This window comes from Paramisgurnus dabryanus, chromosome 22, assembly GCF_030506205.2.
Source record: "Paramisgurnus dabryanus chromosome 22, PD_genome_1.1, whole genome shotgun sequence".
Lineage (NCBI taxonomy): Eukaryota > Metazoa > Chordata > Actinopteri > Cypriniformes > Cobitidae > Paramisgurnus > Paramisgurnus dabryanus.
The window spans coordinates 29,013,218-29,040,888 of record NC_133358.1 but is presented as its reverse complement, the minus strand read 5'-3'; the positions used below and the strand labels follow the sequence as shown (position 1 = coordinate 29,040,888).

The following is a 27,671-nucleotide window of genomic DNA, read 5'->3' as shown; positions in this document are numbered from 1 at the left end:
AACTCCACATGGACTTATTTTACATCTTAAAAAAAGTTTCATAATATGACCCCTTTAACACTAAAATATGGATCCAGTGATCACTGAAACCTGTGGTCAAGGGGCGTAACAGCAGGGTGTAAGTAAAACTTCACATGTCTTTGTTTTGTTTTATAATAATATATAATGTATAAACAACACTTACGAAAACTGAATCAAAAGTAATTCATAGATAATGTGATGAAGATGTACTGTGTGTTTCATATTATATCATTAGTTACCGACGATGTCTACGCAGATGCTCCGCCCCATAGATATGTATATAAAGGCTAGATGGCTCGTCCGCGCTGCTGGCCAATTGAGTGCAACGTCCGCATTTTGGCGGCCATCTTAGGACAGGGCGCTCGCTCACTCGTAGCATTGAGTTTTAATGATGCAGGTACTTTTAAATGACCATAACTTGCTTAATTTTTTACCGATTTTCAAACGGTTTGGTTTGTTATAAACGTCAAAGATGTACCTATGACACTGCATACCTATACTAAAAATAAAAAATAAATTCATGAAACATGTTAAAGCATCCAGAATTATAGCCACGTTAATAACGTTTGTAAAAACCCAAACCGTTTGAAAATCGGTAGAAAATTGAGCAAGTTATGGTCATTTAAAAGTACCTGCACCATTAAACTCAATGCTACGAGTGAGCGAGCGCCCTGTCGTAAGATGGCCGCCCTTGAGCCATCTAGCCTTTATATACATATCTATGCTCCGCCCACTCTTCATTCGCGACAACTCGGCTGTTTTCGGAAAGTGGTACCGCTGTGTCTGTCTTTTGTAATCTGGTTAAACTAAAGTCTCTGGAGATATGAACGATGCCTTACTACTCTATAGGTAATCAAAACTAACACGAGATTGACACAAACCGTTTGTTTACATGAGACCGGAAGTTAGTCCGTAAAGCGTCGCGAGTCGTATGTGGATACGTCATCTGTGGGGTATTTTGGACTAAAACATCACATTGTCCGTTACTGAATGCACACCAGAGGAGTTATACCGAGAAAAATGTCTCGAAGGTGTTCTGTAGTTGGATGTAAGAATGAACATAAGAGTATCTCCCGACATCTGAGCCTCTGAAGACGCAGTGGATTCATTTCATGTTTAAAGGAAGCGCGGCCCTGGATTTACCTAAATATGTTTATGCTTGCGCAAATCATTTTACATCAAACTGTTTTATCAACGAGGGTCAATACAAAGCAGGTTTTGCTAAAAAGTTGATTCTTAAGGATGGATCAGTACCAACCATCCGTCATCCAGATTTAAATCCAGTAAGTATTGTAGTGTAAATGTTTATAAATCAACGTTCTTGTTTTGAATACGGGTCTGCTTATTTGCATTTAAAGAGACACACACACACCAAAACCGCGTTTTTCTCACCCCAAAATTTTTAACATAGCATTATAAATGATCTGTAGGGTGTTTTGAGCTGAAACTTCACAAACCCCCTTATCTTTTTTTAACAGGCTATTTTTATCCTGTCTTTGACCCTAAAGGTTTTGTTGCCTATTTTGTGATTGGGTATCCGTTATGCATATTAAAGTAATTTAAAGGCACAGCATGTAAGATTTTGCATTAAAATATACAAAAACTACTTGCAAAATATATATTTTTTGCACATGTTTGCTGCAATATTTCCTGACTATCGTACGAATATTAGGTCTCATTCAATAATAATTGCGTACGTTTTTCGTATTTATACACACACCTGAACTTCTCGCGAAAACTATCCGGCTAATTCACAACATGTGCGTATCAAATGAATATGTTCTTGTACTTTTTCTTACGTTATGCATCCGTATGCACATCTCACGCGCCAGCATTTTTATTATTTTAACTAGGGGTGGCACGGTTCACAAAACCCTCGGTTCGGTTCGTATCACGGTTCTATGGTCACGGTTCACGGTTCAGTACGGTTCTTGTTGTTATTTTTTCTTTAAATTTTTCACACGCCAGAAATGTATTATCTTATTAATGTATTAATTATCCATAATTTAGGATACAGTATTAAAAAAAGTTATATCATGTAATCATGCACGAACTGAATTTGACTTTAAGCACATTGGACCATCTCTGAGGAAAGCCAGATGAGATTTTGATAGAGCAAGAGATTTATCACTGAGAGGCTGCTTTAATACTGAGAGTTTATGTGGACGAGAGAGAAACATAACCTTTGCACCTGTAATATTAAAATCTCTTTAAGTCTCTTTTGTCCACTTTTGACCACTTCTGATTACTTTGAGGGGCAATTTCTGAAATAAGATCGCGCAACTTTCACACGCTAGCAAAATGAAACTACGCGGAAATCAGCCGCTTAATTTTATCAATGAAAGGCTAAAAATAGCGCTGAAGACGTAAAACAGTGTTCAGTACCTCAGATAAATGGTCGTAGAGAAGGCGATCTCCTGTGGCTGTTGGAGCACATTCAACCCATAGACTGCAGTTCTATCTATTGTTTTATTTCGCTGTCATCATAGGTAACATGAAATAAAAATATGTTTCCACACACCAAACTTATACGACGCTGGCGCATCCTCCAACTGCGGGCAGACTTCCTTTTCTCTCCCACTTGCCATTTCTACACGTAACATAACCTGCAGTACTTATACTCCAAACCAGTCACCTCTTCTTTCGCGCGAAAGGGAAACACGCTATCTGAGGTCACATACAGGGCATGAGACTACATTGCGCATGCCATGAACCGTTGAACCGTGCGGTACACACGCGCTCCGAACCGAGACAAGCGAACCGAACGGTTCGGATTTTTTTCATGGACCGTGCCACCCCTAATTTTAACGTATCCTATCTTCATTTGGACTCATTTTGTCACCTCTCTAATATTGGTAGGTTTCTTCATAAATACCAAATTTGAACAAAATGCTGAGATAATTTTTCAGAGCGATGATCAAAACATACACCATAAGACCGCCACCTAGTGGATAATAGCGGAAAAATGGATTGCTGTAAAAACTCAATGGCAGCGAAGCGTTTTCTATAAGTTGAGGAGATATTTAATCAATTGCAGGAAAGAGTTAAATGGCAGTCACACTAAACGTTTTGTTTCATTGACTTATATCCAAAAGGAAGTTTTTTTCTAAATTATGATGTTTTGTCCTCTGTTACAGATCAACGATCATTCATTTTTGGTGATCTCTGGTCAGTTATCTGGTATCAAGTCAAAGACACTTCAAATCCCAGAAGGGATGCAAGAGAAAGGTGAAAGTGAAAGTGAGAGACGGCACGCTAAAACGACAATCAACATCGGCGACGCTTTTTCGCTGTGGCGAACCTTCAGAGATGAAAATGGATTTACGACCGACACGGAGCTGGCTTTTTACCTACTGAAGAGGTTAGAATAGTTACCTGGTTAATATTAATGTTAGATTAATTGACATTAGAGATTACAATCAATAAGGATAATGTGTAAATGGGAATGTGGACGTCTGCAAAATTAATGCTCTCTTATGGGACTTAAAAAATCAAAGTTTTTCATTACATACAGTCTGTCATACAGTTAACCAGTTTAATCTCTCATTCATTTAGGGTGTGTGGTGAAGATCTTTTACCTCGAAGTAAAAAACGAAAATTGGAGCCGTTAACTGATGTGCCTGCACTAAAAACAGAGGTATTTTAAATTATTATTTACCTCAGATAAAGATTTGTCATTCTCATCAAACTGTCGAAAGGCATCCAATACAACATACTCATAGCTTTATATTCAATATATGGATTTTAGGAGTTTGAAAGAAATTTATCTCAGCCAGCCATGACCATCAGTCCACAGATAAAGATGAAGACATGGAGGTGGCAGAGATCTGCTATGAAGTTCCTTTTCCATGTCAAACAGTAAGTCATCACATACAGTCTCAACTTAATACTGGTTGTCCAGTTATTAGTTAGTTCTTTATCAAAACTTTTTACGTCTTTACAAATAACATGTCGGTATTTTCTGCTATGTAGGATGAATCGCCACAGACTGAATTAAAGTCAGAAGACCAGATAAAATTGGAGGACCGGCTAAGATATGAAGACCAGATAATATCAGATGTCCAGATAAAGTCTGAAGACCAACTTGACCAAGATGTCTGCAATGGTTTTGTTGCTCCAGCAGTGGGCAATGAAGATATTGATCCATGGATTTCAACTGTTAAAAAAGAAATAAAAGTAAGTAAAATGCCTTTTATTTGGTCTCCAAACTCAAGTTATCTGGAGCTCACTAGCCAAATGACCATCACCCCTGAAAGTAATTACTTTTAAATATGTGTTAATATTTACTGCCAGGTAAACCTTGCAAGATATTTGATTTAAATAATCACAATAATGTGTGAAAATTATTTCGTGAATAAGCTAAATTAAATGTCAAAGCATTAAATTCACTTCCATAGTAGAAAAAAGAATACCATGGAAGCAAAAGGGGTCCAAGAACGGTTTGTTTACAAAGCTTTCTCAAAATATCTTCCTTTGTGTTCATCAGAACAAAGAAATTAATACAGGTTTGTAACAACATGGGAGTGAGTAAAAGATGACAGAATTTTCATTTTTGGGTGAACTATCCCTTTAAAGGGGCCATAGGGTGAAAATCATACTTTTGTCAAGTTTAAGTGCTATAACTGGGTACCCGGTGTTTCTGTCAACCTAAAAAATGTGAAGAATATCAACCCAGTAACTTAGTTTTGGTAAACCATTCTCTGCAAGCAGAGAAAAAAATAATTTTCAATTGCAACAAACCATAATTTGCATTTCATCAGCTCATTTGCATTTTAAAGCACATACCCAAAACTACAAAGTGGCAATTTTAACATGTTATAATAAATTATCTGTGGGGTATTTTGAGCTAAAACTTCACACATGTACTCTAAAGGTGGTCGCACACCGGCCGCGCAGCTCAGCGTTGCGCCGCGTCGCGTCTAGGACAACTTCACATCGCGTTTATGGCAAAAAATATTAGTTGTCTGAGTGACATCTGGTACTTTTCATCCCATGTGCTTTATGGGTTGAATGAGCTCCCAGTGAGTGTGCAGTGACCTCATATGGTGACCTTTATATATGAGCAAACCGTGAGTGCGCTGTGTGGTTACAATTTAAGCTCACTGTGACGCACACATTGTGACAACATTTTGAGGATCTTGTAAACTAATGGTGACTTCACTGAGAGATCAAAGTGTTGACTGGGTAAGCCATGTGACTCCAGAATGATTCCCATATGCAAAGGATTTCTGAATCACAGTGAAATGTTACATGTTGACAATGCTCAACTGAGGCATAGAGCAATAAAGACCAGACCAATGTGGTAACAGTTAAACCCCTCATGCATGCAGTTTAATTGTAATGTTATTCATTAATGGGGTTTGCTGTGTTTTATTGCATATTATTACATGATTTTGATCCAAAGACTGTGATTAATATGTTGTGCATCTTTTTCAGTATCGCATTTGTGTATTCTGTGATGGACAGACATCTGTTGTACCAATCAGTTGGATTTTTGAAGACAAGGGAACATTAAAATGTCGATGGACATCATCACTTTCAAAAATTAAAAACAATTCTCCACCAAAGCCCAACTGGAAGGTTTATGATATTGTGAAGATCATTGGACCACCTTTTGGTGAGACAAATTGTATATACAATGTATACAGTGCTTAACATATTTATTAACCACCACACAAATTTATTAGACCATCAATTGTTGACTGAATTTCCATTAAACACATCATTTAATATACATGCATTTTCTACTAACAGGAGACTATGATCAAGCAAATCAGTATATCTCAGATTCCACAACTGGGGTCGAAGCGGCAGAGGATTCACTTTCTTATTTAAAGAGAGACCCTGCAGTTGAGAAACTAAATGAGGAGAGAAAAAGGCAAAAGAAGCCCTGTGATGAAAGTGACCTTAATTTAGAAACATCTTCCTGTAAAGGTGTGTATACTGTACATCCTTTTGTTCACATTTATCAGGCACTTCTTTTTACCATGTGGCCAGCAGACCTGCGTTGCCGGGTTTGTGGCCTTTCAGCTGAGTTGGCTGAATTGGGCTTTTTTTAAGGGGGACATATCATTAAAATCAGACTTTTTCCATGTTAAAGTGCAATGATTGGGTCCCCAGTGCTTCCAACAACCTAGAAAATGTGAAAAAGATCAACCCAGTAACTTAGTTTTGGTAAACCATTCAATGCAAACATGTGGAAAAAATAGGTAATTGAAATTTGGCTGTCCTTGTGATGTCAGAAGGGGATAATACCGCCCATTAATCTGCACTATCCAACCACAACACTGCCATTTAGTGCAGAGTTCAGCTCATTTGCATTTAAAGACACACCCAAAAACATAACTTTTTTCCTCACACCTACAAAGTGGCAATTTTAACATGGTATAATAAATTATCTATATGGTATTTTGAGCTAAAACTTTACATATGTACATATTGGGGACACCAAAGATTTATTTTACATCTTTAAAAAGTATTTTGAAATGTCCAGGTTGATGTTTTTCTGCTGGTTAGAGATGGAGGGATTTGGTTAATTAGTTGTTGGTATTTGTGCTGTGAATAGCCATTGGGATGTGTTAATTTTGAATGGGCTGGTTTTGTTAGGCAGATCTGGCAACCCTGACAGCACAATGACAATGACAGGACAAAAGTTTAATTCTTGTAGGGTTTTCATTAAAATATTGTAATCAACCACAAACTAATCATCTGTTTTAAAGTAAGCGGGAAATCCAGGTTTTATTACTGTAACAGCGCATGTATATCACTTTCATATTATATGGCTTATTTATTTTATTAATAACGAATAATGTTAAAACTCATCATGGTCTAAAGTTAAAGATTAAAATGAGGTTATTAATCTGTGGCTAAATTTATTCACCAGCACATCCCTGTAGACTCAATACATTTTGTTTATTATAATTTTGACATTTAAAGATGTTTTACTATTTAAAGGATGCACAAACATTTTTATTTAAGGCTTAAAATTAAAAAAAGTATATATATATATACATATTATTAAAACTCTGTAAGCTGTAAGTGACAATTCTACATTAATACATTTTCTAAATTTTTATCTGATTAGTCGATTAACCGTAAATAAACGTTCAATTAACCGAGGTATAATTGCTGATTAAGCGAGTATGAAAAACAGTCGTTAGTTGCAGCCCTACTTTTTTTATTTAAATTAAATGTGAACGTCTTAATGAAAGCCCTGATAAAAGTTATTCAAGCTCAGGCCAGCCAGCCGTACCCTGTTTTCTGGAGGAAACAGTAGATATTACCCACAACACATGCTTATCATTCACAAAGTAACTCATAAGATAATTTTGTGTCATTTGCATGATCTATCTTGCAGATTCTCTTCAGAGAAGTGTAGCACAAGATATGGATGATCATCCCAAAAGCTCTGCCACTTCAGGTAAATTATAAATTTTCCTGTATGGGATTTCCGACCTACATTGTGGATGAAACGATTGAGAATTTTTTTTAATTGATTACAAAAAGTGCAATTTAACTGACCTCATGTCTGACATTTTCAGTAACAGAAAAGGAACCACAATCCAAAGTCACCTTGGAACAAATGTTTGGTAGGTAATATGTCATTTGCACATTATTTTGTTCTAAAGAAATAAAATATCTTTAGGTGAATAAGAGTCTGATTAAGCTCAACGTGGTCACATTTGCTTTGGGAAATAACCTGAAAGACATTTTTACAGTTTGGAATATTACTCATATCAAAGTAACAATAAATTAAGTTATACACTGCAGGGCTCCAGACTAACTTTTTTCACTAGGAGCACAGTGGCCCCCAACTGAAAATTTTAGGGGCGCAACCAGAAAATTTAGGGGCACACACCGTAAATCAACATGCTAACCAAATATTCACATTTCTTCTAATTTCCACTGTATTACTAATAAATACTTGATGATAGATGCAGAAAATACAATGTGCTGTTTCAAATTCAGTGTCACATTTTATTGTGCACTTTTGGCAAATAAGGTCAAATTTACTGGTTGCACATGTGCGAGTGGATGTAAAATTCAGTGGCACACTCTCAAATTTTAGGGGCAAAATGCCACCATTTGGGGGCAGTCTGGAGCCCTGCACTGCAAAGAATGACTTTCTTGTTTAGTATTTTTTCATTGTTTTTAGTACAAATATCTAAAAATTCTTAAATCAATATTTATTTTAATAATAATAATAATAATAATAATAATAAGCCCAGAGCAACTGGTAAAGGGGGTGGCCTTGCTGTTGTGTACAGTACCGAGGTCTCTATTACTGAAATTGCTTTTCCTTATGTTTCTTCTTTCGAGAGTATTGTTTTTAAAGTTGGTGGTGCTGCTCCTGTTCTGATTCTGTTTATTTACCGACCACCGAAACCTAACCCTCTGTTCTTTGACGAACTTACAGAGCTACTTGCGTTTGTAAATCCTCTTTGTCCATCTATGATTCTCGTTGGAGATATTAACATTCATGTTGATAATTCTACTTGTAAACATGCTGCTAATTTTATGGAGACTCTGGATTGTTTTAACCTGTCACAACATGTCAATTTTCCTACTCATATCAAAGGGCATACGCTTGATTTAGTGTGTTCAGTTGGAGCAGATATTAATCAACTTGAAGGCAATGATGTGTGCATAAGTGACCATAAGCTCTTGAGTTTTCACTTATCGGTTTCTCTACACAAACAACAAAAGAGGGTAATTAGTTTTAGAAATCTTAAAAATATTGATTTTAATCAGTTTTCATGTATAATTAATGATAGTCCTACTGGTAATACTGTTGATCATTATAATTCAATTTTATCATCAACTTTAGATGTGCTGGCCCCTAGGAAGGAGCGTACTGTTTCATTTTCTAAGTCATCACCCTGGTTTACAGCTGAGCTTAGGGCTCTTAAAGCAAAGAACAGGCAGTTAGAACGTCAATATAAAAAATCTGGGCTCACTGTCCATAAACTTATGTATAATGAGCACTTGGTTCAATACAGTGATGCTATCAAAATAGCAAGAACTGAATACTACTCTCAAGTCATTAATGATGGTACTCCAAATCCTAACAAGATGTTTAAAGTAATCAATAAGCTCCTTAAACCTGCCAATTCACTTATTTGTTCTTCTGTGCAGCAGTGCAACTCATTTTTAAATTTTTTTGCAGAAAAAATTGACAATATCTATTTGTCTATTACTTCTGCTTCTCTGGGTGCACCCCCTGAGATTCAGCCCTTAAATTGTCCATTAACTCGTTTTTCTAGTTTTAACATAGTTACTATTGATTACATCTCTGAACTAATTTTGACAATGAGTTCTACTACCTGTATTCTTGACCCTATTCCAACTCATGTTCTTAAAGAGTGTCTGTCGTCTATCAGTCCTCTCATTTTGAACATTGTTAATGCATCACTTGCTACTGGAATTGTTCCCCAAGCCCTTAAGGTTGCCTCAATCACACCAGTTCTTAAAAAGCCTGGGTGTGATGTTTCTGATCTGTCTAACTACAGACCTATATCTAACCTTCCGTTTTTGGCGAAGGTTCTGGAACGTGTTGCTGTCTCACAACTGAATTTTCATTTGTCCATGAATGAGCTTTTAGAACCTTTTCAATCTGGGTTTCGATCAGGGCATAGTACTGAGACAGCCTTGGTCCGAGTTATGAATGATCTCCTTATCTCTGCTGACTCTGGGGCACTTACTATCTTGGTGTTGTTAGATCTGAGTGCAGCTTTTGACACGGTGTGTCATTCTATACTGATTGAGAGATTGGAGACCTGGCTTGGTATCTCTGGTACAGTGTTGGAGTGGTTTAAATCTTATCTCTCTGATCGTACACAGTTTGTTGTTTTAGGAAACAATAAATCTAACATTGGACAGGTACGCCATGGTGTTCCTCAGGGGTCTGTTCTTGGCCCGATACTATTTATTATTTACATGCTTCCTTTAGGGCAGATTATTAGAAAGCATGGTCTGGGGTTCCACTTCTATGCTGATGATACTCAGATTTATTTGAGTACAAAAACCAACATCTCTAGTATATCAGAAACCCTCCATGACTGTCTGCAGGAAATTAAATCATGGATGTACCACAATTTTCTTAAATTAAATGGTACAAAGTCTGAGGTTCTTTTAGTGGGTACCCCAGCTGCCTGTAATGGTAGACATTTTAGCTTGCACCTTGATAATAAAACAGTATCTCCATCGACTCAAGTTCGTAACCTTGGTGTAATTTTGGACTCTCACTTGACACTTGAAGCACATATTAAGAGTATTTCAAAATCTGCATTTTTCCATCTCAGAAATATTGCCAGGATTAGGCCTTATCTTTCATTACCTGATGCAGAAAGACTTGTCCATGCCCTTGTAACCTCTAGGGTTGATTATTGTAATGCCCTGTATCTCGGTCTACCGGCAAAGTCTATTAAGCGACTGCAATACATACAGAATTCAGCTGCACGTGTTCTCACACATACTCCTTCCCGTCAGCATATCTCTGGGGTGCTTAGGAACTTGCATTGGCTTCCAGTCCATGCTCGTATCGATTTTAAAACCCTTATTTTAACATATAAGGCTGTACATAGAACTGCACCTTCATATATATGTGACTTAATTACTCCATATGTGCCCTCTCGATCTCTTCGCTCCGCAAATTCTTTCCTTCTGAAACAGCCTTCTTGTAAACTAAAGACGATGGGTGAAAGAGCCTTTTCGGTGGCAGCCCCTAGGTTGTGGAATGCACTACCAGTAACTCTTAGGACTGCCCCAACATTAACAAGTTTTAAAAAGCAGTTAAAAACCCATCTTTTTATGATAGTGTAGGTGTCTGATTGTGACACTGGTTGTATTTATTTTATTTTATTTATTGTTGTATTCTCATTTTTCTATGTATTTTCATTTTCTTACTTTTGTTTTATGTAGCGCTTTGGGTATAAGAAAAGCGCAATATAAATAAAATGCATTATTATTATTATTATTATTATAAAAAATTTCAGATCTGAATACGAAGATGCTCCAACATATCCAAATGTTGGAAGAGAGACAAACTTTCATCATAAACGACTTTGCAAAAATGAAAGCTGTTTTCCTAAAGCGAGCAGATGAAGACGTCCTCGAGGAACTTTTTGAACAACAACAGTGCTCCAGTTTTGAAACATTTGAAGCCTTTTGTCAGAGGCTAGAAGAGGACAGATCTTATCGCGAGCTTTATGTTAGTACTACTACACACACATTTATTTATTTTTTGACCAAAAGCTACAGTTTCATCAATCATTTATTTAGTGTGCAGTAGTTATCAATGTAAATAAAATGTAGAATCTTTTAATTTAGTAATATTTTGTATTTTTTGTCAGATAAACTATCTCATCCAAACCCACGGCAGCTTCAATATAGGTGAGATAGTGAGACAGAGTCTAAAAAGCATTGTGACAGACAGCGTCCTCTGTCTGTACAACCGGACGGGAAAAGATGGGAAGAAGGTGTTGCCGCCTGTGCTCCTGAAATGTTTGACGAGTAAGTGTATAAGTTGTGGTTTGTGTATCTGAAAAGTGCTGTAGAAAATGTAATGTCAAGAGCAGTAGTTGTTAATAACTATACCGCATTAAAACATTGTTCTCTGTGTTTCAGGATGTGTCAAGTCTTTTCAAAAGCAGAATGAAATCGAAGTGAAGAAGCAAAAAGTAGTCACGAGAACTACACCTGAAGCTGAATGTTTACGCCAAGTAGAAATTTTTGTGTCAAATGCCAACACCAGGCTGAAAAGACAACAAAATAAACAAGAAAACTGATAAAAAAACAGATTTGTTTGATTTTCTCCAATTGTTTGAGATATGACTGATCAGCTATACAGAAATTTTAGATAATGGTGAACTTGCAACACAATGTGCTATGAGTCCTATGACCTCACAATGTGACCTTAGTATGAGTGTGCAGTGACCTCACGATGGGACCTTAGTATGAGCGCACAGTGAGTGTGCAGTGACCTCACGATGGGACTTTAGTATGAGCGCACAGTGACCTCACGATGGGACTTTAGTATGAGCGCACAGTGACCTCACGATGGGATTTTAGTATGAGCGCACAGTGACCTCACGATGGGATTTTAGTATGAGCGCACAGTGACCTCACGATGGGATTTTAGCACAGTGACCTCACGATGGGATTTTAGTACGAGCGCACAGTGAGTGTGCAGTGACCTCACGATGGGACTTTAGTATGAGCGCACAGTGACCTCACGATGGGATTTTAGTATGAGCGCACAGTGACCTCACGATGGGACTTTAGTATGAGCGCACAGTGACCTCACGATGGGATTTTAGTATGAGCGCACAGTGACCTCACGATGGGATTTTAGTACGAGCGCACAGTGAGTGTGCAGTGACCTCACGATGGGACCTTAGTATGAGCGCATAGTGAGTGTGCAGTGACCTCACAATGGGACTTTAGTATGAGCGCACAGTAAGTGTGCAGTGACCTCACGATGGGACTTTAGTATGAGCGCATAGTGAGTGTGCAGTGACCTCACAATGGGACTTTAGTATGAGCGCACAGTGAGTGTGCAGTGACCTCACGATGGGACCTTAGTATGAGCGCACAGTGAGTGTGCAGTGACCTCACAATGGGACTTTAGTATGAGCGCACAGTGAGTGTGCAGTGACCTCATGATTTGACCTTTGGTATGAGCGCACTGAGTGTGCAGTGACCTTATGATGTGACCTTAGTATGAGTGCACAGTGACTGTGCTGTGTGGTTACACTTTTAGCTCACTGTGACCCACACATTGTGACCACATCATGAATATCTTCACTGAGAGATCAAATGTGATAATGCTACTAGGCTCATAACATAAGTCACTGATTCTGTTCTGCCTCATAGGAAGAACCACTAGAGACTGAAGTACAACCGGAAAACAGATACGAGGTCGGCATGACTTCAGTTGGTACATTGAGCAAGATCTGTCACAGTTTTGTTCAGACTGTAAATCAAGTGGCAGTAAAAGAACAAACACAGAAGAACCACTTGTGCCCAATAAAACTCATTTCACAGGACTGTTCAGGACCTGCGTTCAATGTGGAGAGTCAGTGCAGGAATTCACAACCACATCATCTGGGAACCTCAACCAACTTTAGTTAAAATATTTAAATGGACACCACATGTTGCTTTCGCACAACAACCCCCCAACAGATACACATCTGAGCTAGTTAAAGGTTTGCTTTGATATAACATCTTTTGCTTGTCAGTGGTGGTACTGAGGATGTTGTGAAAGACTTCCATTGTAATCTAATAACATCTGCCTGTTTACATTATAGAACGTTTTTTTTTAAAAAGTGTAATAGAAAAAAATAGCTTAGCATAGATCTGATTAGACTGTTAAGCATCACGCTCAATAAGAGTTTTGATATTTTTCCTATTTAAAACTTGACTCTTCTGTAAGTACATTGTGTACTTAGTCCGATGGAAAAATAAAAGTTGCGATTTTATTTTTTTGCCAATATGGTTAGAGACTATACTCTCATTCTGGTGTAATAATCAAGGACTTTGCTGCTGTAACATGGCTGCAGGAGGCACAATGATATTACGAAGTGCCCGAAAATAGTCCCCTGGTATTAAAAGTTACCAAGGGGACTACTTTCACTCGCTGCGTAATATCATCTCAAATTATGCACGGAAATAAAAAGGGTATGTATGGACTTATCCAACTCTGGGGGATATGGTTAATAAGCTAAAGTCCCAGAAAGTCGACACTTTGTCTCCCTTGGCATTGAAATACTTTTATACTCGTGCATCCTAAACTTGTTTTTATTTGGTTGTCCCCATGACTGATCATTTATTCAAAGTTACTTTTTGTAGATTCAGTTTTTACTTTGATCACTTGTGGACAGATTATAAACTGCATGGCTATGTATCCTTTGTAGAGGAGGAAGATTATACATCTGTACCGTGCCTTTCAAAAACCAAAGAATAGCAAATAGATAAAATAGTTTTAATTAGTCACTCATAAAAAAACATATACTGGATATATACATGCATGTACAACAAATGAAATTGTGCAGTCGGTGGAAAAAACACTCCTAATGTTTATGTACAATCATAAAACTGCTCAAGAAATAAAAGATGAATAACATTTTTCACAGTGTAAAAGAACCTGAACTGGTGAATGAAGGCAACAAGAAAATCGTGAGGCATAAAGTGTACAATTCACAACAGAAACTAAATGAAAGTGACAAATTGTCTAAAAGTGCATTTCTTACCCATGACATCTATTCCAGAGTTCCCAAGTGTTCATAGTTTAAGATCAATAATTGGCCACTTAAAAAATAAAGTACATTTCCAGATCCTTTTTTTCAGAGACTCACAGTGAGTCTGGCCGAACACAGCGCCTGTCCCAGACTGTTGGCTGCACGACATTTGTAAATCCCAGAATCCTCTGGTTGTATGCGAGCAAGGGTGAGCGTGCACACGCCGTCCTTGTCGTAATTCATCTGAACTCGTTCGGTTTTCTCCAGCGGTTCCTCGTCAAACAGCCAGATGACCTCTGGGTCTGGGTATCCTGCAACCAGATGAGAAACACAGTGTGATCAAAACTTTGTCATTTTGTGATGCCTACTCCATATCAAATATGAGTTTAATAAAAGTCTGGCTAGGCAGAGGGCACCATTATTTAAAAAAATGAGCTCATGCGTAATACCGTGTATAGTACAGGTCAGGTGTACGGTGGCTCCACAGTTCTCAGTGCGATCACGCAGGACCTGATGGAAGCGAGGTTCACTTCTCAACTGCTTTTCCAGAGATGCTACGGCTTGTTCGGCCTCCTTCCCCAGCACGTGCTCTGAGATCAAAAGAAAGGCGTTAAACAAGAAATGCATCTTAACCCTGAGCGCTAGTCTAGGGAGCGTATGAATTTTACCATCTACAAAACCAGCAGGAGAATGTGGTCTGTCAGATTTGCCCGAGTTGTAAGACATCCTCTTCAGGGCAAGTAAAGCTTTGCCGGTTTTCTGCAATATGGAAGAGATTTTAATTTAAGGCTAAAGTCAACGAATGAATCTAAAACGATCTTCTCTGATGGTACAAGACTTACTAATACCTTCCACTTTTGTCTGGCCAGGAATCGTCTCATCTTTTCTTTGTTCAAGGATTTGGTTACTCTGCGGTTCGACTCATCAAATGAAGTTGTCCAGGAATGAGATAAAGCTTTATCACAGGATAGTCTTGACCTGCGTGAGAACAAATACAACGCATAGTGAATAACTATCCTTCCAAGGCCGTAATTGATGGCCAATGATGTCACCGTGCCGTGCCGAAGGCTGTCCCAATTTGTAGCCTCCAAATAAGGCCTTTTTTCCCCCGTGATCCATAGATGGATCCTTCACATAGTCCACGACCTTCAAGTACAAAAAAAGTGCATCCATCCTTCACAAATTAAATCCAAACGGCTCCAGGATGATAAACAAGGGTAATCCGCGCGGTGTTGTTGTAGAAATATCCATATTTAAAACTTTATTAATGAAAATAAATACCTTTCGGTAGCGCCGCCATCTTAGACTCCTCTGTATTCAGGAGAGAGTATAAGCATAGTGTACGCACTTTTCTTAGTGACGTATGACAAATTCGGAGGGCGGGGGCACAGAGCAGCAGCAGAGTCGCCTCCGTAGGCTGCGTAAGCTCTCATCCTGAATGCGGACGCGACTAAGATGGCGGCGCTACCGGAAGGTATTTATTTTCGTTAATAAAGTTTTAAATATGGATATTTCTACAACAACACCGCACGGATTACCCTCAGAAGACCTTTGTTTATCATCCTGGAGCCGTTTGGATTTAAGTTGTGAAGGATGAACGCACTTTTTTTGGACTTGAAGGTCGTGGACTATGGGTGGACCCTGTAACATTACATTTAATCAACTGAAAGATCTAAAACATTTTCTAAAATATCCAAAAATGTGTTAGTCTGAAAAACGATGGACATATGCAACTCGAACAGCTTGGGGGTGAGTAAATCATGGGTTTAATATCATTTTTGGCCAAACTATCCCTTTAAGAGATGTGAGACCATGTCAATTTTACATGCGATTGTGTGTTAAACTGCTGTGGTCACCTCATATCCTTCACCAGTAGGCCACTGATAAAATCTTTAGCTTCATCCGTGATGTCTTCAAAACTCTCAGGGTCAAACTCCCATTGTGCTGCAGTTACCAGAGCAAGAGTTTCTGCATCGCTGGCGCCCTGAAACGGAGACTCGCCGCTTAACCTGTTCAATATAGAAAAAGCATGAGCATCGAGTAGAAAATATATCGTCAGTTACATCTATTAAAGCCCTTACAGAATATAGCAGATAACACCAATGCTCCACATGTCAGTCACCAGATCTATAGGCTCATAATTGATGACCTCTGGAGCCACAAATTCTGGAGTCCCTTGTAGCACCGTCACAGGTTTCCCAGTCTCTGCCGCATACAGAAATAAGAAACAAATCCAGACCAAAGAATTTTTGTTAAATTTAAGGATTGGTGAAGGATCAAATAAGCCAAACATTTGAAATGTATTATGTTTAACATCTTGAATCTCTTGTTCTTAAAAAACTAAAATGCTAAACTCACCCAATTTGCAGGCCAATCCAAAGTCAATGATCTTGATGAGCGTTCCAGTGCTGTTGACACAGATGATGTTTTCAGGCTTTAGATCGAGGTGAATGATGCGTTTACGGTGAAGATACTGAACTCCCTCCAGGATCTGTCGCATGTAGTTCACACTCGTGGGTTCTGTGTGCTCGAAATTCTCATCTATGATTCGTTGAAACAGCTCACCACCTGCCACACTATATTGAATAAAAAGAACGACGACTTAAAATTCTTTGCTTTTTTATGTGTGATTAAGTCCGAGTTATGTGCATCAAAACCTTTATATAGGTCCTTTAAAAATCCAATATTTAGATTTGGAAAAAGTTGGTGTTACATTTTAGGTGCCATTAGTATCACTGGATGTTTTGTGCAATAAACCCTATTGAAAAGCCAGGTTTTTGCCGGGGTTGCACGCTGGTTTTAGAGGGGTTCTGGACGTTTTTCAGCCGGGGTCACTCGCTGGTTTTGGAGGGGTGCCAGACGTTTTTCAGCCAGGGTAGTCCACTGGTTTTGGAGGGGTTCTGGACGCTTTTCAGCCAGGGTCACGCGTTGGTTTTGGAAGGGTTCCGGACGCGCGCTGGTTTTTGAGGGGTACTGGATGCTTTTTAGCCAGGGTCTCCCGCTGGTTTTGGAGGGGTTCCGGACGCTTTTCAGTTGGGGTCTCCCACTTGTTTTGGAGGGGTTCCGGGCGCTTTTCTGCTGGGGACGCGCGCTGGTTTTGGAGGGGTACTGGATGCTTTTCAGCCAGTGTCTCCCGCTGGTTTTGGAGGGGTTCCGGACGCTTTTCAGTTGGGGTCTCTCGCTTGTTTTGGAGGGGTTCCAGACGCTTTTCAGTTGGGGTCTCCCGCTTGTTTTGGAGGGGTTCCAGACGCTTTTCAGCTGGGGTCTCCTGCTGGTTTTGGAGGGGTTCCGGACGTTTTTAAGCCAGGGTCGTGCGCTGGTTTTGGAGGGGTTCCGGGTCCTTTTCAGCCGGCGTCACATGCTGGTTTTGGAGGGGTTCTGGGTCTCTTTCAGCCGGCGTCACATGCTGGTTTTAGAGGGGATCTGGACGCTTTTCAGCCAGGGTCGCCCACTGGTTTTGGAGGGGTTCCGGGTACTTTTCAGCCGGCGTCACATGCTGGTTTTAGAGGGGTTCTGGACGCTTTTCAGCCAGGGTCGCCCACTGGTTTTGGAGGAGTTCCAGGCTCTTTTCAGCTAGGGTCGCCGGCTGGTTTTGGAAGGGTTCTGGGTCCTTTTCAGCCGGCGTCGCACGCTGGTTTTAGAGGGGGAAGCTTTTCAGCCATGGTCGCTCGCTGGTTTTGGAGAGGAAAGCTTTTCAGCCAGGGTTCCCACTGGTTTTTGGAGGGGTTTCGGGTCCTTTTCAGCTGGCGTCGCACACTGGTTTTGGAGGGGTTCCGGGTCCTTTTCAGCCGCGTCACATGCTGGTTTTAGAGGGGTTCTGGACGCTTTTCAGCTAGGGTCGCCCACTGGTTTTGGAGGGGTTCCGGGTCCTTTTCAGCCGGCGTTGCTCACTGGTTTTGGAGGAGTTCCGCGCGCTTTTCAGCCAGGGTCACCCACTGGTTTTGGAGGGTTTCCGGGTCCTTTTCAGCAGGCGTCGCATGCTGGTTTTAGAGGGGGAAGTTTTTCAGCCGGCGTCACACGCTGGTTTTGGACACTAGCTAAAAAATTGTGGAAGACCAGCTTTACCAACTTTGCCAGGCTAGGAGGACCAGCTAAGACCAGCCAACCATCTTAGCCAAGCTGGCCAAGCTACCAGTCTGGTCAAGCTGGTTTAAGCTGGTGGGTCAGCTGGTTTTCCAGTCTGACTAGCTAAAACCTCTCTTAAACCAGCCTGCATAACAAGTTAAAACCTGGTTGGGAGACCAGCTAAATCCAGCCACCCAGCTTAGGCTGGTTTTAGCCGTTTTTCTGCAGGGAACAGTCATGATGTGACCATTTTTAAGCACAAATATTCTGAAGTTTATCAATTAATGTGAACAGTGAGAAAATCCCTGTCTTTATCTTATGGAGTTTTAATAAAGGTGATTATGATCTCACATTAGTCTTTGCCTTGCATATTAACATGTATTTCACATTGCAGAAAATACCAAGATATTTACATGTAAATGTTATCAGTCGACTCAAAAAAATGATCTTTAACTTACTACTCAAGAATCATGACGATTTCAGAGCGTGTGTCAAAGGCCGCCAGACACTGAACCAGCTTTGGATGGTGCAGTTCATTCATCAGCTGGATTTCTTTACGGGCTGCTGCTTTATCTTTCGAGACACGGGCCCGGTAGAATTTACCGGCACACACTTGACCCGTCTGCTTATGGGTCATCCTGTACACCTCCCCAAACTTCCCCCTGTGTAGACGTTTCAAAAACATTACCATGTTATGTTGTCCCCCAAAATAATGATTTTAGACTAATAGACAGACTGATACTCACACTCCAAGTCTCTCATGCACATGATAAACATCCCTGGCTTTGTGGGTGCTGTCAATCACAATGTCCGCACATGAGGACACTTCCTGTGGCGGTTCACCTGTAACAATAATGCTCGATCATCACTGACGCATACTCAGAAAAAAGATACAAAAGCAGTCATGGGGTGGTACACATTTGTACATAAAGAGTGCATATTGGTACCCCACAGGCACAAACTGGTACCTTTTAGGTACATATTAGGACATTTTACATGTGTACCTTCCCAGTGAAAGCTTCTTTATCCGAGTATACATAATGTACTACATTGAATGCATGTTTAATTTAGGAAAAATATCACATAAATTAACACATTTCGTGCAAATATACCCAAGTCCAAGGCATCCTGATAAAAAACGGATTGAGAATTTAAAAAAATATATATTTTACTTTTTCCATTTCCAATATGACAAACAAACTAGGTCAAATGCATTGCATTATGGGATTGTGTTGTACCTGCCGTGTCTATCTTAATGCAGTCGGACTCCTCGCTGGGCTCACTGACTCCGGCTGCATTGCAGGCTCGTACTCTGAAGCGATATTCGCCCTGGGGGTCGAGACCAGAGCAGACCCGGTAAGACGTACTCAGGCACCGGTTAACAAGCTCAGTCCAGTCTCCCGGCTCAGTTCGGTCAAGTCTCTGAAGCTCCACCACGTAACCCGTGATGGCCGAACCTCCGTCGTAACCCGGCCCGGACCACGACAGAACCAGAGAGGTGTGGGTCAGCTGGGACACAAAAGGACATGAGGCTGGAGGGTCTGGACAGTCTGGTGAGAAAAAAAAATGGGTCAACAAATCTAATACATGATCAAGAAATGTATATTGTTTAATTTAGACTTCAGTTTTAGAGTCTCACCAATGACACTGAGGTTTATCGTCCAATGAGCTGTGCCTCCTCGGTTTCGAACAAAAAGGGAATAGCTGCCCGCATCTACAGGAAGAACTTTGGAGAGGACCAGACTGCTGCTTTTGTTGGTGCTCTTAACATTTGACCGTAAACCATCCGATACAACCTAGAGAGAGTAACAAACATAAACCGATAGATGGAATATATATGACACATATTTTAGTGCAACGTGATCTCACAAAGTTTCGTGGAATCTAATTTTTTGTCCATTTTGCCGTGGCATTCTCACGGATCTCCGCACTTCTCATGGCCCTGCCATGGACTGTCTTTTTCCGTGGTATTCTCACGGATTGGTTACTAAACTGCTTTTTCCTATTTTCAAACCATTTTCGCTTCGGTTTAGATTTGGTGTTTGCATTAGTATGTCACTTTAACTATTGGTTTATATAAATTTTTCTAAAATTTATTTTCTAAAGAGGTTAGAGTTGGGTTTGGGTAAGGATGTTATTTTATGTAAATCTAACCCTAAATCAAAGCGACAATGGTAAGAAAATAGGACAAAACAGTTGAGTAACCAATCCGTGAGAAGAATGCCACGGAAAAAGACAGTCTGTGGCAGGGCCCTGGAAAAATGTGGAGATCCGTGAGAATGCCACGGAAAAATTAGCAAAAAATTCTGTGACTTTCCCGCTGTTTAGAGAGATGTGTGGATGTAAGCTGCTGTTTTGCAACAATGCAAAACAATAAACTTGAATGGTAAAATGTTAAACGCATAACTAGTATATCTCTTACAAACCTGTTGTCTGTTATGAATCCAGCAGGACGCCACAGGCTCATCGCTCTTGAAACAACACTGCAGTTCAGCTCGGTCACCGACACAAACCACCACCTGCTCCGGAGCATCCAAAAACTCAGCGATTGCACCTGAAATGATAAATGCATACAAATGTGACAGAGTAGCCTATGTGAAATGTTTTCTACATAAAATCATCCTAAAATGTAAAGAACACTCTGTGAAAATATAACCTTTATCTTTAATAATGACTGAGTAAGACCACGTCAAAGATTGAAATCAAACTAAAATGTCATTTTTAAATTATGAAACTTTGATTTCACAGACAAAGTCACAAATACAAGGTTACTACAGACATGTGCACGAGATCATTTAGTCTCAGAGGCCAAATATGTGACTAAACATAATCATAAACAAGTCATAAATAAAGGTAAAAAAATTGTATAGTTGAGCACACCAATGTATCATCATCACATCATCTAAGTCAAAGCAAACACTTTAAGTAAGACATTCACTTAAATTACTGTTCAATGTTTTAATCAGCTTGACATCTGCCGTGAAATACACACCAATTAACATGAACGCGTAATGTGTACATACAGGGGTGGTTTCCCGGACAGGGATTAGACTAGTCCTAGACTAAAATAAATATGAGCTGTCCAAACTGAAAACAACTTGGACTGACATATCTTAAAATACATCAGTGCCCTTTGTTTGGCCTCAAAATGCACACCAGTAGTGTTTTTAGTAAGGCATGTTTGTTAAAACTAGTTAGATTTCCTAATTAAACTAAGGCCTAGTCCTGTTTTAAACTAATCCCTGTCTGGGAAACCACCCCATAGACATGCAAAGATTCAAATAGTCATGTCACTTGCTGTCAGCAAGGCATGACTATTTAACAAGGGCATGAATGAACTGGGCGTGGCTAATGATATGCATAATGAGACACAGGTGAGTACAACACCTGAATGCAGGTAAGAGAAGTCTGCACCAAGCATGTTTTAAACTATATTAAAATGTATGTGCTTTTACCAATATTTTCACCTTTAAATGTGTTATTTATGTCAAGAACAAGCAATCCAAGCTTTAATAACAACACATTTCTTTTTGTCAACATTTGCTGTTATTATTGAATTGATCATCAAACAGGGAGATCAGCTGAATGGATTCCAAAAAGGTAAAAATCAATTGTTTAACTTTAGGGGAGCTGAAAAATTTGTATATTTTCAAAAAAGTGGAGTGTCCCTTTAAGAAAAAAGAACCTTAAGAATTTTAAAAATGATCCTTTTTACTCTTACTAAAAAAACCTTACTGTGGTTCCTGTGCAAAACTTTTGTAAGTTTGTGGTAAACGGTTTTATAGAGTAAAAATACCTTAATTTAAAAAGGTAATGCGTATCAGCTTGGATTTACAAGTCGTTTTAATTTAGTATTTCTTATCTTGACTAGAGATGAGTTGCTATAAAATATAGTTGAAATAAGTTAAGCAATTTCAACTTCATTTTATTAGTTAATGCAACTCATCTCTAGTCAAGATAACAATAACTTGTAAATCCAATTGGATTAAATTTAAAAATGTATGCAACTAATCTAATCTATATTTAGGACACTATATACTTTGCATTGTTTTGTACTACATACCTTTTTTCCTCTTTACAACATCCAAGGTTTTCCTAGGTTTCTCTTGCCTGATTTCCAGCTCTTTTGCTCTCTGATCATTTTTTGTATTAACAGTTTCTGTTTCAAAAGTGAATCATTTTTAGTCATTCACAAATAAATTGTACAGACAAATAATAAGATGAATGATTCAATCATCTGTGTCAGCATTATTTGTGTGGACATTTCATGTGAAACCCAGCTAAAGTCATTTTTTGTGATTTACTGTTTTCTAGACAAAATCATCTAGCATCAAATGAACAGTGAAAAATAACCTTGATATCTTTAATATTGACTGAGTAAGATTGTGTCAAAGATTGAAATCAAGAGACTTTAATCTGGATTTCACAGACAATTTCACATATTTTTCATATTAATTGTGAAAATGTTTCATGCAGAAATCTTATACGTCTGTAATGGCAGTCGCTTTCACATACCTGACAAATCCTTTCCGTTCCTCAATGTGATCCCATTATCTTTCCTCTTTGAGATCTCCAGTGGAGCCTTCAGTCCTGTGGAGGATTTCAGATCAAGTTTAAATGTGGAAATGTAAGTTTTCTTCTGATCCTTTTTAATAAAGTCCATTTTTCCAGTGTGGTCAATCCAGATTCTTCTCCTTACACTTTACCACGCACAACTTGTTTGCGTGTGCATGCCTGTTTTCTCACGAGTTTCTGACAGCAGACGGTTTCAGTTTGATCACATTAATAGAGACAGAGAGAGGGGGCAACTAAACAAAAGAGTGAGGGGGTGGAGCTTCACAACTGAATTAAATCAGAAAACTACATATAAATCAGCAATGTAATATTGAAACAGATACATTTCTTGGTCTTACAGATGGGTTTTAAGATTATAAACAACAAAACTTTTAAATACACAGGCAAGATACAATAGTTACCTTTCTGTGGGTGTGTATCCAAATCTGGATGAGCCTGTTTGGGCCGCTCAAAATGTTTTGGGTTTTTCTGTCTCAAAATAACCTCTTTTTTTCTACAATTTATGTAGAGTATGAAAAAATTAATTTAAATGAATAGTAAATTTATTATCTTTATAAAATGGGCTTTAAAAACGAAGTTTTGATTAATTTGATGAAGGAATGTATAAATAAATGATCAAATCTTTGTTGTTTTATATAAGTGAATACAATGTCCAACAAGTTTGATACGATTTGTTACTATATATTATAATCAGCAGGATTTGATTTGGAAACATGAAGCACTGAGCTGAACAACAACACTATAAAAGCAGTGTAATAAAAGCAGATAATGGCTCAGAATTTGAGAATGAAAATGATACAGGCGGAAATCTGATCAAAAACACACCCATGGGAAAATAAGTCGTGCAGGGAAATATTTTCATACGTGCATTTTTTGTGGAAAGACAAAACAAAATAGAAATTGCTCAATCCAGGAAACCGGCTTCCTTGGAATTCTGGGACGTTGCACAACATCTGATCCCCTAAACCAGCAGTTCTTGACGTTATTCCTGGAGGCCCACCGCTCTGCACATTTTGTTTGTCTCCTTTATTCAACACACCTGATTCAAATCATCAGCTCATTAGAGATCTCCATGAACTGAAGTGAGTCTGTCAGATGTGAGAGAGACAACATGTGCAGAGCAGGAATGGAGTTGAGAACCACTGACCTAAACGAAAAGCTTTTCATGGTATGGCAAATATTTAATTTTATACCACGGGGCTGTTAAATGCTTTATTTTGATTGGCTGAAAAATTATCCACGAGTGTTGATTATTTTTCAGTAAACCACACACAAATATCTTAAAATAACCACCAGAGCAATGTTTGTGGTAACCGTGGTATAAGCAAAATAATTGACATTGAATTATTTGAAAAAAATACACGCTCCGCTTTCCGTCATGCCGAATAACCACCTTGGATGTGCATTATTCTCAAATAATTCAATGTGGCCTGTCGTCAGTTATTCATAACATAATGTTTTAAAAAGTAATTGGGCACATATCTCATAATTGGAAAAATGTATAATGAATTTAATTGTGTAAAAAACAAGGGGCTTTAACAAGGGGTCCGTGCTGGTATTACCAGGAGTCCTCCAAATGAAATTAGGCCAGAAACCAAAATGCCTTAATAGGCTAATAAAAACTTGATTGTGCCAAAAATGATTCTTTTAATATCCTTGTAACATAACCATCATAACCAAGTATGTCAATCTAGTCTTATTTTAACACATGCCCTGGGGGTCCCTCCCTGCTTATCTTCTCTCTCCATAAGGGGTCCTTGCCCTGAAAAAGGTTGAAGACCTCTGGTATAAAACATTGATGGCACCACACTCTCAGAAAAAAAGTTCAAACGTTGCCATTGGGATGGTGCCTTTTATAAAGGTCTGAATATGTACCATTTAGGTACAGCTATGATAACCAATATGCACCTTTTAAAGGTACTTTTTGAAAAGGTACCACCCCAGTGACAACCTTTGGACCTTCCTTTATTCCTTTATGGACCTTCTTGTACATTTTTTTTTCTTAAATCACATATATAATATGAAAGGAATAATTGGGCTGTTGAATTATTCAAAAATAATGCACACCCAAGGTGGTAATGCGGCACAACAGAAAGCGGAGTGCATTATTTTAAATTATACCACGGCATGTTGAATACTTTATTCTGATTGGTTGAGAAATGTTCAATGGGTGTGGTGATTATTTTTTATAAATGCACAACCTGTCAAATGTCTGTGACCGTGGTATAAGAGAAAAAATTGCCTACGATCCTTTGAATTATTTTAAAATAATGCACACCTGCGGTATAATGGCACTTCACTTCACGCCTGCTTGGGTGTGAATTATTTTCGAATAATTCAACAACCCGTCGTCAATTATTCCTTACAAAAGGCCCGGAGTCAATTAATCCACTTATACTACGGTTGCTAAGACATTGCTATGGTGGTTATTTTAAGACATTTGACAGGTCAGGTGTGCGTTTATGGAAAAATAATGCATACCCGTGGAACATTTCTTAACCAATCAGAATAAAGCATTCAAAAGCCCTGTGGTATAAAGATAATTAACAAACAAATCCCTAGTTTTTATGAGAATTGATGGATGGATGAAGTTCACATGGGTGCAGAATAACCAAGTGTGGTGTTAATTTACATTACATCATGCATAAGCATACAACTTCAGAGTAGAGTTCATCTCTGTCTAAAATATTTTATAAATGTTCGAATAAAAAAATTGATGAATAGATGTGTGGGAACTCCTAACTTCTGTTTGTAAACTCTTGATGTCACATAGAGGTAAGATGAGCAGCTGAATCAGCAGATACCTTTGAGTTCTGACGTTACGTTTTGTTTGTGTTTAGCTCTGATGGGAACAAGAGATGCCTTCGTGACCTTATTATTCAGAACATCACCTGATTTTGTTTTCTACACAACCACTGAAAAACACATGAGGATGAGATGAAGGTTATGAGGAAGACAATTACAACTGACCAATTATTTTCTATTCCCAGTTTAGATTATTATAATGTGGTAATGACAAAAGTCAATGTTTAGATACCTTACCACATGGTGATTTGGCTTACCTATTGGAGACTAGGGCTGGGCCGATACCAATTTTCATGGCTGATACCGATGTCGATACCATCATGCCCTTTTTTGAGCCAAATGGATTTTAGCGTCCATTAATCTGTTACTTTCCTTTAATAAGTTTTATATGCACAATATTATCAATTATGTCCTGCATCCTTGTCACTTTTTCCGTTTTGATCGTGTTTTGATCATGTTACATTAAAATTCTGGCGGCAGGCGCTGCAGTCAGCGCCGACGTCAGCGTCTGAACGCGCTCACGAGCTTGCTGTTGCCGCTGCATTTGGCTATCTGAGGAATTAAAACGTGTAAAAAAACGCTCACAACATTTCCAAACCCCAGTACGGTAATGTGCAGTTATAAAAATGTAGGGTTTAAAATGTGACCGTCTCGACGTAGAGACTTCTAGAATCATCTTCTTGGTTCAACGCCAAAGTTCGCCAGAGTTCACGGGGGCGCGGAATCACACATGCTCATGAGGTAAATTTGAATGCAAAAATCCGTTCCTCTAATAATTTTATCTAAACATATTTTTTAAATCATTATTGAACATAAAATCAATCACGTGGCTATAGCTTATGCCGTTTTCGTTGTTTATATACTTTATGGATTTAAAATTACATTAATTTCATAGGATAATGCAGTTGTTGTGCAAAATGCATTAATGACACAATTAACGTTAAACAACGTAAATAAACAAAACATGCCGTTTCAGATGTAAATCTGAATGATGCCAATATGTCATTATTTCGATTTGATATAAAAGTTAGTCAACACTTTTATTTTTTGGAGGTTTTTGCATGAAGGCGCTCAGATTGTCAGCAATGTAGGTCCCATGGTAAAGACTGAAAGCTCTATAATATATTTCGTTTGATGTCTGGCAGGCCAGAGCTTGACTTTTTGCAACGGAAATATGCAATTTCTGAATGCAGAACTTCTCAGTCATAAAAAACACCTGCAAGGCCTGAAAGAGATGAAGCCTCAGACAAGTAGGAAAAAGTAACGCAAAAGTAATGTAAGTATTACTTTCCATGACAAGTAACTAAGCAACGCAATTAGTTACTTTTTTGGGGAGTAACTTAATATTGTAATGCATTACTTTTAAAAGTGACTTTCCCCAACACTGCTTATGCTGGGTTGTTGTTACCCAAAATGCATTGAAATTAACTGTAGGGTTTGTTCATATTTGACCCAATTATGAGTTGGGAAACAACCCAACCTTTTTTTTTAAGAGTGTGTGCTATTTAATGATTGTAAATATGTGTTGTAAGTTTTCTGAAGATTTATTCAGTACAGTTTACCCTACAGACACACGGAGAACCTGATGGATACAGGAAATACTGGAAACTCAATAGCTCATCACGTTATAGCCTGCCAAACAAAAACATACGTCATCCAATTGGATTGTCGGCTATTCAATAGAGAGATATAATAAACTCACGATACACTATACAAATTCATTAAATTCATTCATGCATTATGCAATGCAATCATTTCAATCTATTAATAGTTTAGTCAAATCATATTTCCGTTTTATAATCGCAGGTTTTGTTTTAACATATTAGACAGCACAAAGCAGACAGGACAGTGATAGAGAACCTGATGCATAATGATTGTTACTAACACAGGCAATAATACATTTGAAGAAACAATTGAATGTTAATAATCGACATCCCTGGATGAAATAAACGCAGAACACAGAGCATG

General features: G+C 38.6%; 2 protein-coding genes across 3 annotated transcripts; one reads left to right on the top strand and one right to left on the bottom strand.

The window, feature by feature from the left end:
* Positions 1–761: 761 nt before the first annotated feature.
* On the top strand, positions 762–12,113 carry LOC135740374 (uncharacterized). 2 transcript variants are annotated; one of them, XM_065258683.2, is made up of 12 exons: positions 762–1,304; positions 3,159–3,382; positions 3,577–3,658; positions 3,811–3,879; positions 3,994–4,197; positions 5,458–5,638; positions 5,776–5,955; positions 7,379–7,441; positions 7,563–7,610; positions 11,016–11,230; positions 11,373–11,532; positions 11,647–12,113. In XM_065258683.2, exons 1-12 carry the CDS (start codon positions 1,134–1,136, stop codon positions 11,805–11,807), a joined length of 1,758 nt encoding a protein of 585 aa, XP_065114755.1. In that variant the 5' UTR covers positions 762–1,133; the 3' UTR covers positions 11,808–12,113. The 2 variants fall into 2 exon arrangements, with proteins under 2 accessions (XP_065114755.1, XP_065114757.1); XM_065258685.2 differs by having other exon boundaries at positions 769–870.
* A 1,875-nt stretch (positions 12,114–13,988) lies between these two features.
* LOC135740370 (myosin light chain kinase, smooth muscle-like) lies at positions 13,989–23,089 on the bottom strand. Its single transcript, XM_065258672.1, has 14 exons — positions 22,839–23,089; positions 22,387–22,482; positions 20,750–20,877; positions 19,963–20,119; positions 19,562–19,873; positions 19,070–19,166; positions 18,782–18,985; positions 16,617–16,834; positions 16,340–16,463; positions 16,115–16,267; positions 15,107–15,236; positions 14,927–15,017; positions 14,708–14,848; positions 13,989–14,569 (listed from the first exon to the last, which is right to left on the bottom strand). Exons 1-14 carry the CDS (start codon positions 22,984–22,986, stop codon positions 14,364–14,366), a joined length of 2,205 nt encoding a protein of 734 aa, XP_065114744.1. The 5' UTR covers positions 22,987–23,089; the 3' UTR covers positions 13,989–14,363.
* Positions 23,090–27,671: the final 4,582 nt, after the last annotated feature.